This window comes from Cyprinodon tularosa, unplaced genomic scaffold (genome assembly GCF_016077235.1).
Source record: "Cyprinodon tularosa strain WSP-4 unplaced genomic scaffold, ASM1607723v1 ctg1308, whole genome shotgun sequence".
Lineage (NCBI taxonomy): Eukaryota > Metazoa > Chordata > Actinopteri > Cyprinodontiformes > Cyprinodontidae > Cyprinodon > Cyprinodon tularosa.
Genome location: NW_024038124.1, coordinates 1 through 18,580, shown reverse-complemented (window position 1 = coordinate 18,580; position 18,580 = coordinate 1). Strand labels below are relative to the sequence as shown.

The 18,580-nt window shown below is 40.5% G+C and overlaps 1 protein-coding gene across 1 annotated transcript in view; it reads right to left on the bottom strand.

Moving 5' to 3' along the window:
- Window positions 1-10,443, bottom strand: part of LOC119778239 (inactive N-acetylated-alpha-linked acidic dipeptidase-like protein 2) — a 118,091-nt gene extending 107,648 nt beyond the window's left edge. The window contains exons 1-3 of the mRNA XM_038277391.1: window positions 10,365-10,443; window positions 9,085-9,272; window positions 8,720-8,848 (exon numbers count right to left, since the gene is read on the bottom strand). Of these exons, the coding sequence (XP_038133319.1) occupies window positions 8,720-8,848; window positions 9,085-9,272; window positions 10,365-10,443 (396 nt within the window). The remainder of the gene's footprint in view (window positions 1-8,719; window positions 8,849-9,084; window positions 9,273-10,364) is intronic.
- Between the last annotated feature and the right edge of the window lie 8,137 nt (window positions 10,444-18,580).

Sequence of the window (18,580 nt, the reverse complement as noted above, 5' to 3'; positions counted from 1 at the left end):
AAAGTGACAAAGAGATTAGGACTAAATTCTCTCCATGAAGAATTTCTACAGGCCAGCTCACCTTTCTGCAGAAAGCACACATCCTTGAGTCACAGTGGTTAAACCTTTCACCTTTACCTTAGATTCTGATTGGTCAGCTACACTGCTGTCAACACTGCAAAAAATCTAAATCTAGATAAGTCATTTTTTCTTAAAATAAGTGCATTTGTTCTTGAATTGAGGAGGTAAAAGAGACATTTTGCCAATGGAACACAACAATTTACACTTAAAATAAGAAAACACAATTGCATTGTCTTATTTCAAGTGCATATTATCTAATTATCTTATTTCAAGAGTAAAATTACTCATTCCATTGGCAAACTATTTCATTTACCTACTCAAATTAAGGGTGAATACACTTAATTTAAGACATTTTTACTTATTTCTAGATCATTTTTGCAGTGAAGCAAAACATGCATTCAGCGCTATCAATACCTAAAAACGTTACTTCTTATTTCTCTCTTTGTGTTATAAACCACATTGAATTTCTCAATATAATGACTTTAGGCTTTGAGGACTGCAACAAGAATCTAATTCTTAGGAACTTTGGTGATTCTGCTTCTGATCATAGCGGTGAGAGTAAAGCTTCCTTTTTGGGACAAAGCAGCAATATACCTTAAAGGTACGTCTCATAAAAGTGAAAAGATAGGCAGATAAAAGACACGCATCCATCAGCCCTTAGCTTGAAGACCCCTTGTGTTGATTTCTGTAATTTACAGTCTGCTTTCAGTGCCGTCTGTCTCCACCAGGGGGCTCCTCTGTACCCACTCCTGTTTACAACAATTATTTATGGACAGGATTTTTATTTGCGTCTGACATGCTTGTGCTTTCTCCCTCCTGCTGGGGCCTCCAGCCTTTACTGGGCCGGTTCACGACCACTGGAATGAGAATCAGCTCCTCTAAGGCTGGAGTCATGGTTCTCCACTGGGAGAAAAGTTGTTTCCTTCTTCAGGTTGAAGGAACGTTCCTGCCTAAAGCGGAGGAGTACAAGTATCTTGTGGTCCTGCTCACAAATTCAGTTCTATTCAGTTTATTTCTATAGCTCCAATTCCCATCATGTCATCTCAGGTCACTTTCCAGTTCACCAGATCATCCAGTGATTCAAAGTTTTCTATCTAAGGAAAACCAGCTGATTGCATCGACTCATTGACTCTTCAGCAATCCCTCACACTAAGCATGCTTGTAGCGACAGTGGAGAGGAAATAAAAAAGTAAGATAGTTTTTTTTATTATTATTTTGCTCTGCTACTCATGCATTCATTTATTTTTAATAGTGAACAAACAGCTTCTTGTTGATGACATAATGATAACGTCAAAGTCTGAATGGCTAATTTGTTTTGCATATATGTTGTTATATGAGCTGACAAACTAATTAAGGGCTCCAATATGTGTAGATAACCTTGTTTGTTGTAAGCCAAAATATATTATAGAATGTGTAAAAATAAAAGATAAGATAGCCTTAAAAGTCCTCATTGGGAATATATTACATAAACAAATGGTTGAATTGGTTCTATTCCAGGATTAAAACGCATAATTGGAAGAATGTTTTATTATAGAAATCATAATATGTTAAAATATGTATCATGTTTAAAACTCCTGCTCAGCCCAACTGTGAAGCACGGTGATGGCAGCATCATGCACATTATATTTAACAGGTGGATGAATTCATGGAAAAGGAAAATTTATTTATCCTAAAAGCAGATAGCATCACAAATATTCTTGTAGTTTATTGTTGCAAAAGGATAGTGATCAGAAACCTGCATCTAAACTGGTTTCAGGGTTTTTTTTTAGGACAAAGATGTTTATTTACTATAGTTTTTTTTCTCTTCTTAGTTTCATTTATTCATGTGGTATTTATATTATCTTCTGTCCCTATTATGTTTTTCTCACCTTTTTTTGATTTTCATTTTTTTTTTCTATTTAAGATTTTCCACAGAAGAACCTTGGTTCCCTTCCATGCCCCCCCCACCCCCCACCCCACCCCTGCTGACTGTGGAAGGCTTCAGGGAGGATGTCAGAGTTATTTTCATTCAATTCTATTCAGTGTATTTCTATAGCGCCAATTCACATCATGTCATCTCAGGTCACTCTCCAGTTCACCAGATCATCCAGTCAGATTGATTCAAAGTTTTCTATCTAAGGAAAACCAGCTGATTGCATCGACTCATTGACTCTTCAGCAATCCCTCACACTAAGCATGCTTGTAGCGACAGTGGAGAGGAAAAACTCCCTTTGAACAGGAAGAAACCTCCAGCAGAACCAGGCTCAGTGTGAGCGGCCATCTGCTGAGGCCCACTGGGGTTCAAGGAGGCAGAAGCAGACATAGAAAAAGAAGCATAGATACAAAAGGCAACTGTAAAAGGCAGCCACACTTTAGGTGTTCACTTAGTGGTGACGCTGCGCAGAAAGCGTAGTCAAGCATCCAGGATTATGATCTGCATTAACATCAGACTGTTCTCGAGCGATAAACATAATCCATTCTCAAACTTGGTTTGGGAGCTGGGTCTATAGCGATGACAGCATGGGTGTATATCTGGGGGTGAGAAACAATCAGTCTTGTGGGTCTACTGTTAACACATTGAACATGACGCACTAACATGGACTCTGCTATAAAGCCGCCTGGTTCAGGGAAAATGTATTTTTAAGAACGCCCATCAGCGTGGTTGGAAATGCTTGGCTCGAGCTTGTTCTCCAGGCGGCCACAGGTCAGCCACCTTACAAACTACCTGCAAGGCGAACTTCCATGAGGAGAACACATGACCAGCACGCCGCAGAGAAAGATGCGAAAGATGAGAATTTGGTGGAAGCGTTACTGTGCGCCTCATCAATGCCAGCTGGAACTCCTTCCCTGTGGGTAGGCAATGTTCTGTCATTTAAAATTTCATTTTCACCATGTGGGTAAAGTTGGATGCTTTTTGAAAAAGTAGTTTCTGTGGTGTCTATTTAGCCTATTTCAATTCTAGAGTTTCATATGATACATTTTTAAAAACCTCGGGAACTTCGTACAACAGGAGACATTCTGACCACAGATTTTAATATTATTCTCAAACCCAAAGTTGGTCTGCCTGAGTGACTGGTGGAAAAAGCAAACAGTTCATCATGACCTAATATGAAGGCCTACAGTTCACAATTCATGTTTATCTGATTGAACACAAATACATCTTATTGAATATTATTGATTTTTATCACCAGTTTTCATTGTAGAAAAGCTTCTCTAGCAGTTTCCTGGTCTAATGCGCCACATGAGAAACCTGTTCAAAGACTTTTACTTATTATTTAGGTGCAACGCACATATCATCCTTATTTTGTTCTTATCCTTATCTTATTGTTATATCTTATTTGTACGTACAATCTCATTTTCTTGCTTCTGTTAACGGTTGCACTGCAAGAAAAAAAATTCCCACAAGGGACTAATAATGATTCTGCCCTTTGGTAGAATTCAAATGAGCCATTTTAATCTAGATTAATCCAGATTAATTCCAACATATATGCTACTGACTGACATGTAAACCTGAGGGTAAACCAAAAAGCTTTACATGTGAACACACCATGAGTCAATTATTTATATGCTACTGTCATTAACTATTGTTCAGCTGAAGAATATCACTTCCTGTATAACAAAAAATAAAAAGCTGGATCACAACAGTTCGCTTGGAATCATTTATTCACTTTTCCCTTTAATTGAGTAAACTGGAAGGACGACGTTTCCTCGTGAGGATTGAGGAAAGTGTTGCTGCACTGAGTTCATTAAGTCACAGCAGAACAGTGATTTTTTGAAAAAGTTTCAGAGTTCAGATGCTATTTTAAAAATCAGATCATGTTTCTCTCTTCATTATGTGGAACAAAGCAGGCTGGGCCTTCCTGCTAATTACTCTAAGCTACAGCAGAGGGGCAACCGCACTAATGGCAACCGCAGCCTTTCGCTTTTTAAACCAGGGCTCTTTCTAGATCCATGGTTAAAAGGCTGATATTCTCTGTGGATAAATGACGAGGAAACAAATATCGTTAGTGTTCATTTCAAGCTAAAAAGAAAAAAGCAGCCAGAGAAGTGAGTGGGAGACTTTAATGATGTAAATCAAAAGGTGTGGGGATGCAGAGCCCAGCTGTTGTAAGAGGAGATTAAGAAGTGATATTAGAACAAGGAAGGTGAGGAGAGAGGGATGTAATGCTTGGTGAGCAGGAGACGGGGAGAAAGGGACTGAGCGTCCCTTTGATGAGGAAGATCTGTGTTTTTATAATGAAGGAGCAAATTTTTCTCCAAGGAAAAAGCGACTGCAGAAAATCAGGAAAATACCTGCGAGGGCTGATCAGATCGGCAAAAGGAGGAGGAAACGGAGCTGCTGCAGTCGGCTGGTCTTCGCATGTTTATATGTTGCCTGGGTTGGAATGAATCCTGCTTTATTTAGATCCAATAGAAAGTGTTATTCTCCTCCTTTCACTGAACAGATGGCACTTCAAGAGCAGGCACTTTTCCTTTTCTCCCTTCGTATCATTTCACTGGGTAACGGCTGAAGTTGTCATGTGTACAAGTGACGGGATAAAGGAGAAAGGGACATACTGGTTTACATGCAGGTGGCAGGGAGCCAGCGGGGGACGGAGCGACCGAACCCGACCCGGTGATGGTATGCTGCCCCCCCGCATGCCTTACCATGCTTCACAGGGCCGCCAGTGTCCAGACTACTGTCACCGGGTTGGATTCGGTCGCTCCGCCCCCCGCTGGCTCTCTGTTTCCACTACATGCTGCACTGTAGTCGACCAAAATCCTGGACGATTTTAAAATTCTTATCTGGATTTTTTTTTTTTGGTATGAAAAGTAGGACATGTCCAGGAAAAAGAGGACGTCTGGTCCCCCTACCATATCAATGATGTTTCAGTGAGTGAGTGCTTGTTGCTATGATGCGTCTTTGCTCAGCAGCTTGGCTCGTTGTAAACCAACCAATCAGAGCACAGCTCATCTAAATATTCATGATCAAACCATAAAAGGAAGAAAAACCTGTGGTTTCATTCTAGGGCTTTTAACCAGGCTGCATTAGGGCTCATAGAACAGCTAATAGGACATTTTCAGCCCAACCAATGTTACACAGTAGAGACTGACATTTTTTCGGGATTCCCGTGGGATGGGAGTCAGTATTAGTAACGATCACGTGATCGGGACGGTACAGGATTAAACATTAACGGGAGCAGACGGGAGCGGGAGCAAACCGATAGTAACTAAAAAAAACTAAGATCGATGCCAAAAAATAAAATAAAATAGAAAGAAAAAAAATCCAGTACTGGCGCCGCCATTTTGTCGTTTTTTTCCTTGAAGCCTACACTATAATGCGAGTCAAAAGAAACTACACGACCCAAAAACCAACAGTGCTTCCGCTCTGAGTTTTTCACCCGCGCTCAAAAACAACCAGAATGGGAGGGGTGCAGGAGCGGGAGTCATTCTGAATGGGAGCGGGATGGGATTTCTACTCTGGCCCGGGATCGGGACGGGACACAATTTTTTTCTGTGGGAGTGGGACGAGACAGGAGTGAAAATCCACTCCCGTGTCAGTCTCTATTACACACCCTATTAGAGACCTGAAGGACCAGATACCCTATAGAATCATTCTATCACCCTATTAGAGACCTGAAGGACCAGATACCCTATAGAATCATTCTATCACCCCTTTAACAATTGTCTTTTTTGCTTGCAACAACAATGAAACACAATCCCCTCCATGGTAACCACTTCACATTTTTCACCAGAACCACAGTGGTTGTGATGCCGGGAGGGATTGAGGGATTGAAACAATACACAATATCCTTCAGCAGTGAGATTCCTCCAACTGCAAGCCTTGAGAAACAGATTCAACGCCACACCGTCACACTGCATCAGTAAAAACGAGATTTATTAAAGCTGAAGTCTGTAAGTTTTTAAAAATCACTTTTTTGTCATATTGGCTAAAACTGTCCCTATGCCCAGACAGCAGTACATGTGATATGTAACCTGTGAAAAAAACTGCTTCAATTGGTCCCGCCTACTGCCTGTATTTCAATCTGGAAAGAATAATTCGGGACGAGTCAAAACAACCAATCACAGCCAGAGGAGCGTCTGATGGAGTGTCAATCACAGCTCCCCCCCCTCACCGCTTAACCTGCCGCTGCCGCCCGGCTGCCGCAGTCAGGAGGACGTGCGTGGAAGTCATGGCGGAGCGACAGCCACCAGCGAAAGAGAAACTGCCCTTACTGCCCCTGCCGACAACTGCTTACACGGCAAACTTCGGTATAACCAGCATCTTATATTTAGCTGCTTGGAGGTGAGTGTTATCGCTCTTACCGGTTCACACTCCATGCCGCGTACGCTGCTTGGACGCTTCTGGTCGCATGCGGTAGCCGCACAGATGCTGTGAGAGGGATGGGGCTTGGAGGTGGGGCATGAGTGAAGCAGAGAGGGTGGGGGAGTGACGTGAAACCTGTTTTTCTTCAAATTTTCAGTTGAAGTCTGCTCTCTTCTCAATGTTACAGACTGCAGCTTTAAGGACTAAATTATAACATTTATTTCTAGTTAACTTCCCATATTAGGGGACTGGTGGCCTAGTGGTTAGGGCATAGAGCTTGGAATCTAGAGGTTCTGAATTCAAGTCACTCTGGGTCCCTGCCCTTAACCCCACACGGCTTCCCAGGCGCCACACAATGGCTGCTCCCCGAGGATTGGTTAAATGCAGAGATCATTTCGTTGTTCTGTACTTATGACAGTAGAATGATAATAAAAAAGCTGAAAAAAAAGAAATGATACGGTATTGGAATAGATCTTTGTGTGAAATACGTTTTTTTTTAGAGTAAAGACATTTTTTATATTCACCAACTGCAGCCCCCCTTCTGTGCAACGTCCTGTCAGAGGAATGACATCACCAAGTTTCCTGGTGTGTAGAACTAGTTGCCAGCTGACAGGAAGCCATTAGGTGTTTTACTGTAGTTTGGAGTCTAAAAGCTTGTGACCTGTGAGGTGGTTCTGTCATAGATAGATTACTTTATTCTGTTTTCTCAAATATAGAAACTGGAGAAAAAATAACTTTGATTACTTTGCAATTGAAGATTTTAGAAGAATTATTTGGCATAATCAGGCTAAAAATCACATTTTTAGGAAAGACTTTAAGTAGATATCTTCCTTGTGTGACAGAATGGGAAGGTTGAAAGAAATCTGATAAGATTTCACAATGACAATATTTATAAATGTATACAAAATGAAGATTTCTGTTTACATTCACACTGTTTAATGCCATCCATCCATCCATCCATCCATCCATCCATCCATCCATCCATCCATCCATCCATCCATCCATCCATCCATCCATCCATCCATCCATCCATCCATCCATCCATCCATCCATCCATCCATCCATCCATCCATCCTCTTTATCCGGGTCATGTAGGCAGCAGTCTAAGCAGAGATGCTCAGACTCCCTGATCCACACGCCTCCTCCAGCTGCTCCCCGAGGCGACACCAGGCCATCAGGCCCATTGGGAATGACATTCCTGGATCACGTCCTGAGGGAGGCGACCAGGAGGCATCCAGAACAGATTCCTGAGCCTCCTCATCTGGCTCCTTTCGACGTGGAGGACCAGCCACTCTACTCCGAGCTCCTCCCAGGTAGCTCCTCACCCGATCTGAAAGGGTGCTCCAAGCCACCCTGCAAAAATAACTAATTTTGGCCGCTTGTATTTGCGATCTTGTCCTTTCGGTCATTACCCAGATCTCATGAACCATAAGTGAGGGCGGAAACGTAGATCAATCAGCAAATTTAGAGCTTTTCCCTCGACTCAGCTCCATCATCACCATGACAGTCAGACACAGTGACCATATCACTGCTGATGCCGCACCGATCTCATGCTCCAGCAGAACCAGGCTCAGTGTGAGCGGCCATCTGCTGAGGCCCACTGGGGTTCAAGGAGACAGAAGCAGACATAGAAAAAGAAGCATAGATACAAAAGGCAACTGTCAACCAGCTCCACAGGCGGCCCCGTCCAGGAAACACACAGCCAGGCAGACGAGCTCCGAGCCAGCTCCCATGTCAGAGGATGAAGAGAGCAAATCCAGTTGGTCACAGTGAGAGAAACAGGACTACACTGGAAAACAGGCCAAGCTCCAACATCTAGAAACAAAGGTGTTGATGGCAGCAGCACATTTTTAGATCAGAACTTCTATGTTCTTTTTCTATGTCTGCTTCTGTCTCCTTGAACCCCAGTCGGCCTCGGCAGATGGCCGCTCACACTGAGCCTGGTTCTGCTGGAGGTTTCTTCCTGTTAAAAGGGAGTTTTTCCTCTCCACTGTCACTGCATGCATGCTTGGTTTGCGAGACTGATGTAGAGTCAGAAACACAATGCAAGCTCTGTCTACTGCTACCGCCAGCTCATCCGAAAGGAGTGTGTCTTGAGTCGATGCAATCAGTTGGTTTTCCTTGGATTGAAAACTGAATCAATCTGATCGAATCTCTGCAAATTGCTTTGATATAAAATGTGTTGTTAACTAACTATATATATAAATGAATCAAATATATAACACAGAAGCATGACACATATGCTGCCCTTAAGTATGACAATATCAATAAATAATAGATTTATGCATGTTTGATCTGTTTCTGTCAGGAAGCCCATAGTGGAGTGCGTTGTGAAGCATTGTGCAGAAAATTCAGCAGAAGGAATTTTTTTACCCTCTGAATATCTGAAGTGAGCTGCAGCAGAGTCGGAGATGCTGTGGCTCCAAGAGCCTCCGTCCCTCGAACTGGAGAGTTCAGACTCACGTAGGCCACAGCGCTGCTTTGAAGGACGACGCTGTTATCCTGAATAAACAACAAATAAAAATGTCCTAATGGGGTCATTCAAAAGATGTTTACCATAACAGCCGTAAATTGAAGCTGAAAGGCTGCATTTCAGGATCACATAAAAACTTTACTGCCCACAAAACAAGAGCTTAACTTTTTGTCCATCTAACCATCATTTGGGATCCCAGACTTTTTCATGATTTCATTTAGCACCAAGGTTAGCATTAAAGCAAACAAATCTTCTTTTCTCTGACCTTTCCCCATTCGTAGGAGCCAATGTTCCCCAGGGCCGTGCCTCCCCAGGAGCAGAACACAGTGGTTCGGTCCGGCACCCATCCCTGTTTGGTTTGCTCCGTTAGCGCTGCGATCAGTTGAGTCGTAATGGCTGAAGTCCCACCTCCCCGGTTACCGTCATGGCGACTGCCAACCAGAAGGTGGCGATCTGATAACAGAGACGAACAGTATAAACAGTGTGAATAGATATCCCCCTCCCTGCATTAAAGACATTTCATTCCAGCGCTGCGTGTCCCGAGCCCGTGACATCATCAATGACCCCTCACCCCCCACCATGGACTGTTCTCCCTGCTGCCCTCTGGGAAGAGGCTTCACAGCATTCAATGCAGGACCAGCAGGTTCTGCAGCAGCTTCTTCCCCACCGCCATTAGACTGCTGGATGTTTGGTAAAATAGGTTATTCTATTGTATTTTATTATTATATTTCTTATATTTTATCATATATATATATATATATATATATATGTATGAAGTTAGAACAGTAAAATTACAGTAATTTTTACTATTTTTCAAGGCTGCACTTTTAAAAAGCTGAAATTGTCCAGTGAGCTGTTTCCAAACAAAATTTCTTTTAGTTTTACACTTGTGTAAACAAAATGACAAATAAAATCTGTCTAAAGATATATTTAAGGGCCAATTTGAGACAAATTCATTTATAGTTTTAAAAAGGGTTAAAATACAATTTCACAGGCTTATTTATGGGGGCTGAAAAATGCAAACACACTACAAATACACAGCAAACAAAAAGCAATGAGCTCACCAAAATTAAATCTGTAAAAGTATAAATGATTGCTAAAACACAAAGCAGATGAAAAGAAGAAACTCTGAATGCAGCAAAAACAACTAAAGGTTAAAAGGGTTGAAAACTGGTTCTGCATAACAGAAGAACTCCAGTCTGCTAAAGGAAAACAATCTTTAACTCATTAACCAGTTTTGATTAATGAGTTAAAGTATTAAACATATAATGATGATGGTTCCTGAAAGAAAATATACATTTTGATTATACTGATGATAATGTGATAATAATTGATTTTATTATCGTGATCTCATCACTGATGCTGGTCTGATTCCTCAGAAGACACACCGGCTCAGATCTGCCCCGTTCTAGTTAACACGCCACCTGTACCTATCAATATATAACCAGCCTTCAGACCAGACATCAGTGCCAGATTATTTCCAGCCATTGGTGAGATTTATGCCAGCGTTCCGTTCCTGACTTCCTGCCGGCCTGTTTGCCTGACCTGCTCTGCCTCTTGGAACCCGAGCCTGACTGACCCCTGCCTGATCTGTAAGCCACCCGGCTCTGACCTTGGATCTCATCTCTGACTATGGATTCTTCAAATGTCACTTGTCTGTTCTGGCTGAATTCAGGGTCCTTACTCTCTGAGCATAACATTTATAATAATAATTAATAATAAAAGATTTTATTTAAAAAGGCGCCTTTCTGGACACTCAAGGTCACCATACAAAAGCATAAAAACAGTGTCAGAAAAAATTAAAATAAAAACATTTAAAAAATACAGAGGCTGTGACAGTGAAATTGATATTTAAAGAGAATAAGCAATCTTGAACAGATGGGTTTTGAGTTGCATTTTAAAATGGAGAATTGAGTCCGTGTTTCTAAGTTGGGGTGGTAGCACAATAACATTTATAACGATCATTTTCTTGTTTTTTGTGATATATAAATAAGGATGTGTATATAATATTTGGATATTTATGGTTAATGTATATAGAAAGGGGTGCAATATTTGTAACAGTGGAGTATTTGCTTCTTTCCCCTCCCAGTGGATGTCAATTATTTTATCATATATTCTGTTCATCTTTGTTTTGTTGTTTTATACATACATATGCATCTGTACATAAATATAAATTCATCCTTTTTTTAATTGCTTTATGCTCAAATACACATTTCCAATCACTCAATAAAAGGCAGAATTTGCCAGCAATTTTTTATTTAATGTATAACTGGAACTTTTTTTTCCATAAGACTTAATAATTAATATTAATGTTAATTAGAGAAATCCATAGAAGACGCCAGTTAGTTCTGTAAGAACTTTGAAGACAAACATTAATCCTGAGAGGAAACATTGCCTTACCTTACATGGAAAAAGAAATGCAGTAAAATAGGCTGTTCCTGCCGCTGCACCATTCAGTCCAACAGTTAATACTTTTTATCATGAATCCAAATGTAGATTTATATCCGCTAATATGATGATAGGAGGATGAGTGTGCAGAGCCTGGGATGATATTATTTTCTCCATTTTGCTTGTGTGTTTTTCTTCTTTATATCTCTGCCACTGGTAATAACATCATGTTTTTCTCAGTATCATTTCATATTCAGATGATGCATATATAATAGCCGTCTTTGATAAGAACACATTAAGCAAAGTACCTAATGTTCTTTCATTTCTCTCTGCAGCATGTTGCTCTAATTCCTAATGATTAAAAAAGCGCCATCTTTTCTTATAAACCTCCTGAGAGGATTTTATTGATTCAAAAGGACAAGTAAAAAAAAAAAAAAAACCTGTCTGTTGAACCTTTTAAAAAATAAAATGGAAGCAGCCACCTGCTAGCCAGACCACAGAACCACTTTCCAAACCCATATTCTGAAGAACCAAAACAAGCTGCAGTGATGCCTCTAGACACAGAGACGCAGACTTCACATCGCAAGGTCACCCGCTGTTTGAACAACTTAATGATGCGCACCTGTTGTGAACGTCTATGCTGGGTTAAATATCAGCATTCAGGAAAAGCACACAATGATAATGTTGGGAAAATGACAGGGGGACAAGGCAACCTCTCCACAGCAGAGACACAATCTGTTCAATATTTAAACACCATCAGGCTCTCTGGCTTTTATTTTCCTCCCATTGGCCATGATTTCAACAGATATGAGTAAAAGAGAGCATTTACGCTACAGTTCTCTCATTCATGAATTCACTTGTCTCAAAGTGGTGTGATAAAAAAAACATTAAAAAAAATGTTTTAATGCCAATGAAAAGACAAAGATGCCTGATCTCCACCAAACATGGAGGAAACAAGAGGCACAGAATGCTGGTGAAGATTTTCAGTGATGCAGGTCAGAGTCGGTCCAAAAAAGTTAAAATCAATCCTCTGGACTTTGTTTCCAAGTTTGCAGACGTTTCTCTTCCATCCAGGAAGTTTTTTCAATTCAAAATGTCAGAAATAGCGTTTAGTTCCAGGTTTTATCCAGCAGCCCATGTTTTTAGTTTAGAAAACATGCAAATAGAAACGGATGAACGGGTCCCCCCCTTAGGAATGGGGGTCGTTTGGCTTCTTTGTTAGCCTGCAATGCCCCATACCTGCCTATGTCTCTGAAAGGGGGGTCGTTAGAGGGAATAGTTGGCTTGACTGAACAGGGAGGTTGTTAGGGTTACAATTATAAAATGAATGTGTGTGCAAATGAAACATTGAAGAAATAAGATGCTACATTTCTGTCCTGTGATTCAATCAGGAGGGTCATAAACCTTTATGACCTGCATCCAGTAGGTCATGAGGCAGAGTCACACTGTTGTGTGACTTGCATCCAGCCAGATGGTCATTTCAGGGTCATTTCCTTTATGACCTGCCTCCGGCCAGTAGGTCATGAGGCAGAGTCACACTGTCTTATGACCTGCATCCTGCCAGATAATCATTACAGGGTCTTCTGTTTAAGACCCGCCCTACTATGTTGTAAACTGTTAATAAAAGGCTCTGCTGTGAAGGGAACTGTGAGAAAAGGTGCTGGTTGTGAGCCAGCAGTTCTTCTCCCTTGTGCAAAGGCTGACGTTGCAAATCCCTGTCTGTGTTTGATCATTTCGTCCTCTTAAACTCTTAAACTCACATTTCTCTGGATTTAAACCCAACAGAGGTGCTATTTCTGACATTTTGAACTGAAAAATCTTCCTGGATGGGAAGAGAAATGTTTTCAAACTTGGAAACAAAGTCCAGTGGATTGATTTTTAAATTTTTTCAGAAGAGACACAGACTAATTTATTATCATGCATTAAAATCCCTTTTCATATTCACTTACAGGTGCTGGTCATAAAATTAGAATATCATGAAAAAGTAGATTGATTTCAGTAATTCCATTTAAAAAGTGAAACTTGTATATTATATTCATACATTACATACAAACTCATATATTTCAGATGTTTATTTTGTTTTATTTTGATGATTACAAATGACAACAAATGAAAATCTCAAATTCATCATATCAGAAAATTAGAATATTACTGAAGACCAATAAAAACAAAGGATTTATAGAAATGTTGGCCAACTGAAAAGTATGAACATGAAAAGTATGAGCATGTACAGCACTCAGTATTTAGTTGGGCCTCCTTTGGCCTGTATTACTGCAGCAATGCGGCGTGGCATGGAGTCGATCAGTCTGTGGCACTGCTCAGGTGTTATGATAGCCCAGGTTGCTCTAATAGTGGCTTTTAGCTCTTCTGAATTGTTGGGTCTGGTGTATTGCATCTTCTTCTTCACAATACCCCATAGATTTTCTATGGGGTTAAGGTCAGGAGAGTTTGCTGGCCAATTAAGAACAGGGATACCATGGTCCTTCAACCAGGTACTGGTAGCTTTGGCACTGTGTGCAGGTGCCAAGTCCTGTTGGAAAATGAAATCTGCATCTCCAAAAAGTTGGTCAGCTGCAGGAAGCATGAAGTGCTCTAAAACTTCCTGGTATGTGGCTGCGTTGACCCTGGACCTCAGAAAACACAATGGACCAACACCAGCAGATGACATGGCACCCCAAACCATCACTGACTGTGGAAACTTTACACTGGACTTCAAGCAACGTGGATGAAGTGCCTCTCTTCTTTTCCTCCAGACTCTGGGACCTTGATTTCCAAAGGAAATGCAAAATTTACTTTCATCAGAGAACATGACTTTGGACCACTCACCAGCAGTCCAGTCCTGTTTCTCTTTAGCTCAGGCAAGACGCTTCTGACGCTGTCTGTGGTTCAAGAGTGGCTTGACACAAGGAATGCGACAGCAGAAACCCATGTCTTTCATACGTCTGTGTGTGGTGGTTCTTGAAGCACTCACTCCAGCTGCAGTCCACTCTTTGTGAATCTCCCCCACATTTTTGAATGGGTTTTGTTTCACAATCCTCTCCAGGGTGCGGTTATCTCTCTTGCTTGTACACTTTTTTCGACCACATCTTTTCCTTCCCTTCGCCTCTCTATTAATGTGCTTGGACACTGAGCTCTGTGAACAGCCAGCCTCTTTAGCGATGACCTTTTGTGTCTTGCCCTCCTTGTGCAAGGTGTCGATGGTCGTCTTTTGGACAACTGTCAAGTCAGCAGTCTTCCCCATGATTGTGTAGCCTATAGAACTAGACTGAAAGACCATTTAAAGGCTTTTGCAGGTGGTTTGAGTTAATTAGCTGATTAGAGTGTGGCACCAGGGGCCATCAATTTTGAACCTTTTCACAATATTCTAATTTTCTGATATGATGAATTTGAGATTTTCATTTGTTGTCATTTGTAATCATCAAAATTAAACAAAATAAACATCTGAAATATATGAGTTTGTATGTAATGTATGAATATAATATAAAAGTTTCACTTTTTAAATGGAATTACTGAAATCAATCTACTTTTTCATGATATTCTAATTTTATGACCAGCACCTGTAAATGAAAGCAGGAAGCTGTGCCTCAAAATGCTATTTTGTCTTCGTTTTAATAATTATGAGTTATTATGATGGGAGTTTGACTCATGCAAACAGGCAGCATTAGTATAAAACATCTCTGGTTGGATAAGATCTGCCAGTTACGGAGGAGTCATCACATTTTCTCAGCTGTTGCATCAGGGAATCCTCCATGTAAACGCCGATAACGGCGTAATGTCATCTGCAAAGCTCATTTTCAACCATCTGAAAATAGTGAAAATAACTCTAAGGTCAAAGTGTTGTTATGATGTGTTAAATGTCACCATAATCACATTTGTATTCGCACTCCTTTTTCATATTCAAACTGTGTATTTTCTTTGAATTTTATGCTGAATAGAAGCATATCTTATGGTATAACTGGGAAGCAGATGGAAATTTAAATTAGACATTTGCATAAAAAACATTAGAGTGTTATTTAAAGACATGTTTTCTGGTCTTTATCTCTTCCTACAGGTAATGAAAACACAATTTTAGCTTTAACAAACAAAACACTAAAATATGTTAATGTTTTTTTAAGAACATTAAAGCTCATATTCAGAATCCAAACTTCTGAAAGTTATTTAAACATTAAATGATTCCATCCTGTTTAATAAATGATCAGTGTTTTTAATTCAGAGTAATTTTCATGTGAATGTGCTTTACTGGAGGCATCCATGTTTGTCAAAGAACACTACTGCCACCTACTGGTTAGTGACGTCACGGTGCAGCATCGGCTGTTGATCAAGTCCCAGTGCTGTATCTGGTGTTTGTCACAACGCGCTATTATCCAAGTCATCTTGAAAACATTCTTCTTCCAAATGTTGGCTACATATTACGGGTTTTTTCTCTGGCCAGAAGTTCGATGGCAAATCCTCCCTCTTCAAGTTGGCGATCCAACGACCAACCCGTCCGTGGAGGATCAGGAATCAGAAAGGTGGAATAACTCTTTCTTTCACTTTTACCCGATGTATTCCAGCATCCAGCTGCCATGCACGTGGGCATTGTCAGTTTCACTATAGCTCTGGTGAATTTCAATGGTGAAGTCCTCTGGAAATCTTCAATAATTGTTGTTGATTGCAGATGTGTCTAGTAGTTCCCATTGATTTAGCTTGGAAAGCGGGGAGAATGGCGCTAGGCTTACCGCACCGTGACGTCACTGCTGGAAGATGGCAGGAGGGAGGGGTTACTATACTTGGGAAAAAATGGCCGCTCCCTGATTAACACTAAATTCATTCAATCACTGTGAACGTATTAGTTTTAGGCGTAAATAATGATCCATTGATTAATGATGCTGAGCAGACTTTTCCTCTAACAGACGATGTTAATGCAAATTGGACTATACATTTAGATTTAAAATGATCAAATAAAGGTGCTAAATGCAAATGTCTGCCATAATAATTCAGTAGTTTTTTATATATTTTGATTTATATCCCTTAATTTCCTCACTCAGGTATTTTTTCTTTGTTTTTTTACAGAATGACGTCTGACTAAAAAACACTGAATGTTCTAAAAATGATTTTGGTGGAGGTTAAATGCAATCCATGCAAATCATTTCAACGCTACCTTTGCATGTTAGGTAGTAAATAAATTAGATTATATTGGGTAAATTCTACCTTTGAACAGTAGCAAAAGCAACATAAAAGTTTTTTTTTGTTTTTTTTTTTTTTTATCTACCCAAAGATGTTGGACAACAGAATTGCTCATGCACCAAACAGAGACCTGTTGAACCATTTAGAGCTGGATAAATTTGCAGCAGGAAAGCAGCAAGATGTTCAAAACTGGTTCCCTAAATCTAAAACTATATAAACGGTCATAGTAATATTTTATTATTTAAGCATCCTGTGAGCTTTGATAGCTGCAGAAAGTGTCCTGGATGGTGGAGCAGCACTGATCCCTCCAGCCAATAGCTTTTATGTAAAAATGTTTAATTTTCATTATTAAGTAGATTTTACCCAATTTCTCTTGAAGTTTAATAGCCATTGAAATTAGATTACGACTCACACTGTTTTGTGTAACTTTCAAGTTTTTTACGTTAAAGCTTGTGGTTTTGTATGAACCAGAAAAACAGTAAAACATATATTCATATTTATATAATAACGACGCTCAAATGTCCGACCTTAACACAGACGTCAACAGCTTTAGCCAGAAGTGTCAGGTTTCTGTTTCTGTTTCTGTTATGTTTTTCTTTTGAGTATTCAGTCTTACTTTACTCCTTGATTTCTAGTGTTTAGTTTTCTTTTCACCATGTTTTATAGTCCTAGTTTTTTGATTATCATTTTGTTATTTCCAGGTTTCTATTTGTTGCTCTCTGCTGCCCTCTTGTGTTCCCCTTCTTTCCTAGCTCTTTCCCTCTCTTGCTCTGTGCACACCTGCTCCCAGTTTCCTCATTAGCCCTCTCTTTGTCTCAGTCTCCTTTGCTGGGTCCTCGTCAAACACTGTCTCTCACGCTCCAACTCCTCCTCTCTGTGCCTTCCTCGTTATGTTTGTGATTCCCCTGATGTCCCCATGGTTTCTGGTACGTTAGACTTGTTTTCATGTTTTTTGATTTTTTGATTTTTGGGCTTCTGGTTTCATGTTTGTTTGGACTTTGTTTTCCTTTGGATTTTTGGATAACCTGCCTCAAATTTCTGTTAAGTCATAATTAAAACCACAACAGATTCCACTCTGCCTCTCTGCCTCTGCTTTTGGGTCAACACTCAATAACCAAATCCTGACAAGAAGGTAAATAAATCAGATTCCAGAAAAAATTATGTTATTGTTACAAAAATGCCAGATTATGAAACATTTATAAAGTGTTGGATATTGCAATCTCTGAAGAGGTGGGATTTCATATTTTATTCAATATCTTTACGTCCCAGTGTCCCAGACAGAGACTCTATAAACCCTAAATTACTGTATAACTTTTAAGACCCATGACCTGGGCCGGATTTTAGCAGGGGCTTACCGGGGCTGCAGCCCGGGGCCCCGGCATTTCGGGGGCCCCGAAGGATGTTTTATATTTTTGTGAATGGATAGTGTCAGAATTTAATCAATGACTACGATGATTTTGACAGCACAGATTAAAAATGTTCCAATTTGTTCTGACAAACGTCCATCATGAATGCTTGCTTGTTATTGGTCCACTTTTGACGCATCTTACGCATTGGGGAGGAAGAGCGCCAAGGCCAAGGGAATATTATTTTACAATGGCGGACAACAGAAAATATGACAGCGGAGCGCAGAAAAGAAAGAAGAGAAAGGAAAAAGAGCATCGCGCCAAAGAGGCGACAAACAAAATGCCTAAACTGACAGGCTTTTTTAAACCTGTTAGCGGAGATGGAGCAGAAAATCATTATCCCCGCTCCTCAAACCCTTAGCTATAACACCGGCACTAAGATCCCGCCAGAACCTTTAACCGTAACTGAGTCTGTGGCTGGACTGGCGTCTGTGGAGTCAGAGTTGGTGGAAGCGGGATCTTCTTCCGCAGATGGAAAGACGACTGTGGATCCGTACAGTACCGATCCGGCGCATTGGGGGGAAATTGACGAGTCCGTGCGAGCTTACTGGGCTGAGCGAGGACCGGAGAGCTGTCAAAATATGAATGTTGGCTTTCAAGCATCAGAACGGGTGTACAAGCATCAAAAGCGTCACTTCTCCAAATCTCACTTTAAACGCAAGATGTTAAATGGTGAGTACATCGAAAGACCGTGGCTGCTTTACTCTCCATCCACCGGAGCTGTGTTTTGTTTTGCATGCCGCATTTTCACCAATGCTAATACTCAGTCAAACTTTGAAACTGGATTTAGTGACTGGGGAA